Genomic DNA, 2,651 nt, shown 5'->3' with positions numbered 1-2,651 from the left:
TGTTGCTATGTGATTGTCTGGGGTGCTCTGGGTGGTTGCTAGGGTGTTGCTATGTGGTTGCCTGGTGTGGTCTAGGTAGTTCTGGGGTGCGTTTCCCAAAAGCATCATTATCTAACTATGGTTGTTAGTTCCATTGTACTCGATTGGTAACGACGGAACTTGCGACCATAGTTGTTGTTGGGAAACGCACCCCTGGATGGTTGCTACGTGACTCAAGTCAGTCATTTGATGGCTCTAAATATGGCTAAGTTCGTCATCCATTCAAGTCTATAGCACGAACAGTGCAGTTGTTTAATACTTTAAATTGCCATTGTTATGTACAGTATGTGATTGTGCATCACATAACATACATTAAATGCATTGCAAATGCCATTCCATGTCACCTTTAAACATTCAAATGAAACTTAAGGTCATCAGATTTAACCTTTCTGCCATGTCCTGAAGCTGCTCTGGTGGAACTGGGACGCCGTTTACTGATCGGTCTCTGTGAATCTGTTGAAATGTCTGTCGGTGTCCCTCCAAATTCTTCAAAACCTCCTGCACAGAAAGCACAGACATTGTTTTTCATTTTAGCAGCACAGTGATCAGAGCAATTCCCTTAAGAAAGAAAAAAAAGTTCTTGTCCCTACCTTGTGCTGTTCCAGTTTTCTGTGGATGATGTTGGCCGTCTCTTCATGGGCCTGTTGAATGGGTATGTCCTCTCTCAGGGAAAGTTCTGCCCGATGCAGCCAGGCTCCGATCACTCCCAGAGGGCCCGGCAAAGACTTATCCAGATGGATGTGCCAGTCTAAGAGCTGCGCAAGCCACACAAAAGCATCGCGAATATCAAAAGGAGAGATCTGTTTTGAAAGCCGTTCGCTGTCTGTGAGGACCCTTCAAGCTGTCAAGTGTCTAGCCAGATTGCAGTGTCCACTCTGTGGACTTCTCTGTTCCATTAAACAAAACTGTCTCTGTGTGTCTGTCCTCTTTCCTCAGTAATGAACCCTGTACCTATGGACTACGCTCCAATTCACACTTCATTACAGCTAATGACAGCAAGAGAAGCACAGCAGTAACAGTTCAGAGTTAAACTCTGAAGTAAAAACTATTTTCAAACATAATCAACATAACAGTGGACTGGTGTACAAAAAAGACAAATATATTTGCAATCTCCAGCTTAAGTTGACGTATTCATTTTCCTAAATGAATCCACTAGAAGTTCTATATGTTCTAAAATGAATATACGAGAAGTTCTAAAATGAATATACGAGTTATGTGGCACACACAACAACAACGAAGCCATTTAGTATCACGGACAAAACTTGAGATTATACAAGAGCTGCAGTGATGAGGAATATCAATCTGTTCCTCACACAAAGCTATCATAAAGTCTTAGAATATAGAGCACAAGCCTACTATAGACTACTATAATTTTTCTGTCATTTTCGGTGCATAATGTTGTCTATTCATTTTCATTGCATAAAAATAGCATGAAACATCTCTTTACATTCCATAGAAAAAACAAGCACGTTAATTACATTTGGTGAAGCACGTACCCTGACAGACACATGATCCCAGGCCTGTTTGACCACGGCCTGGTCCACGGACAGCTTGCCATCCTTGTGTACCGGCTGCAGGAGAGACTCGATCTGTTTCTTTCTCATCTCATACTGCACACGGAAACTCTTAAAAGCCTGCAGTCAAAAAAGAAGAATGGAGGAGAAATAATTACATCTGACCTGATGGCAAACTCACAACTCATTTCAAATGCAAAGAGTTTAGCCAATCATAACAGAGCTCATTTGCATATTGAAATTTTAAAAGCAGCCTAAAGATCATGGAAAACGGTCTTGTTCACCTGATATCTGTCGGTGAGACTCTCTTCAGATCCCTGTGCATGCAGTATATCTCTCTCTAGCTGATCCAGCCAGATCTTCACCTCCCTTAGCACCTTGCGTTCCTCTCGCTGTGCACATCAGACAGAAATAAACAATGATTTATCACTCGCTTAGCAGGTATTCAGCAAGAAACCTTTGTAACAAGAACCCAAAGCAGGTAACACAGCAGTGTGAAACAATGAAAAAGAGGAGAGAGTCTAATCCCAAAGAAGAGTGAAGATGATCTCCACTATTTTGTAGTTTGTTACACATAATACGGAGCTGTTATGACCCTATGTATTAATATACACATACCTCAAGCATTAGCTCTATATCTTGTGGATCATACTGTCCAGGAGAGCAAAGGCACATCAAGAGATGCAAACACAACACATTCAAGATGTTAGCAAGATAAAAGCCAGAGAAAGAGAGGAAACAAGTAGAGAGTATCCACCACCGCCAGGCCATTCTCAGCAAGCGGTGACATTTGTGTTACAATTGTCTTCAGAAAAGAATAATCATATAATTAACAAGATTTTAGTGTAGTTAAGTGTATACCGCAAAACAAAATTTTAAATAGTTTGTTTTTATTTTGAAATGTTTGCTTTTCATCTGTCAATGTACAGTATATTTGCTTATTTTCCATTTTATTTAGAATAAAAAAAAATCTACCATAACTTTATTTAAAAACAAAAAGATTATGCTTCCACTGCCTAAATGAAAATATCAATATGTATAAATAAAAATAATGCACTTTATGTTCTTATGCTGTGGCATTTCTCCCTTTAACAAAAA

General features: G+C 39.7%; 1 protein-coding gene across 1 annotated transcript; it reads right to left on the bottom strand.

Moving 5' to 3' along the window:
• Positions 1–393: 393 nt before the first annotated feature.
• On the bottom strand, positions 394–2,241 carry LOC107579484 (nesprin-1-like). The gene is made up of 5 exons (XM_016265315.1): positions 2,172–2,241; positions 1,838–1,945; positions 1,536–1,673; positions 630–794; positions 394–537 (listed from the first exon to the last, which is right to left on the bottom strand). Exons 1-5 carry the CDS (start codon positions 2,226–2,228, stop codon positions 394–396), a joined length of 612 nt encoding a protein of 203 aa, XP_016120801.1. The 5' UTR covers positions 2,229–2,241.
• Positions 2,242–2,651: the final 410 nt, after the last annotated feature.

This window comes from Sinocyclocheilus grahami, unplaced genomic scaffold (genome assembly GCF_001515645.1).
Source record: "Sinocyclocheilus grahami isolate Dianchi unplaced genomic scaffold, SAMN03320097.WGS_v1.1 scaffold17723.1, whole genome shotgun sequence".
NCBI lineage: Eukaryota > Metazoa > Chordata > Actinopteri > Cypriniformes > Cyprinidae > Sinocyclocheilus > Sinocyclocheilus grahami.
Note: the sequence above shows the minus strand (reverse complement) of the source record. Positions and strands in the feature narration are given on the sequence as shown.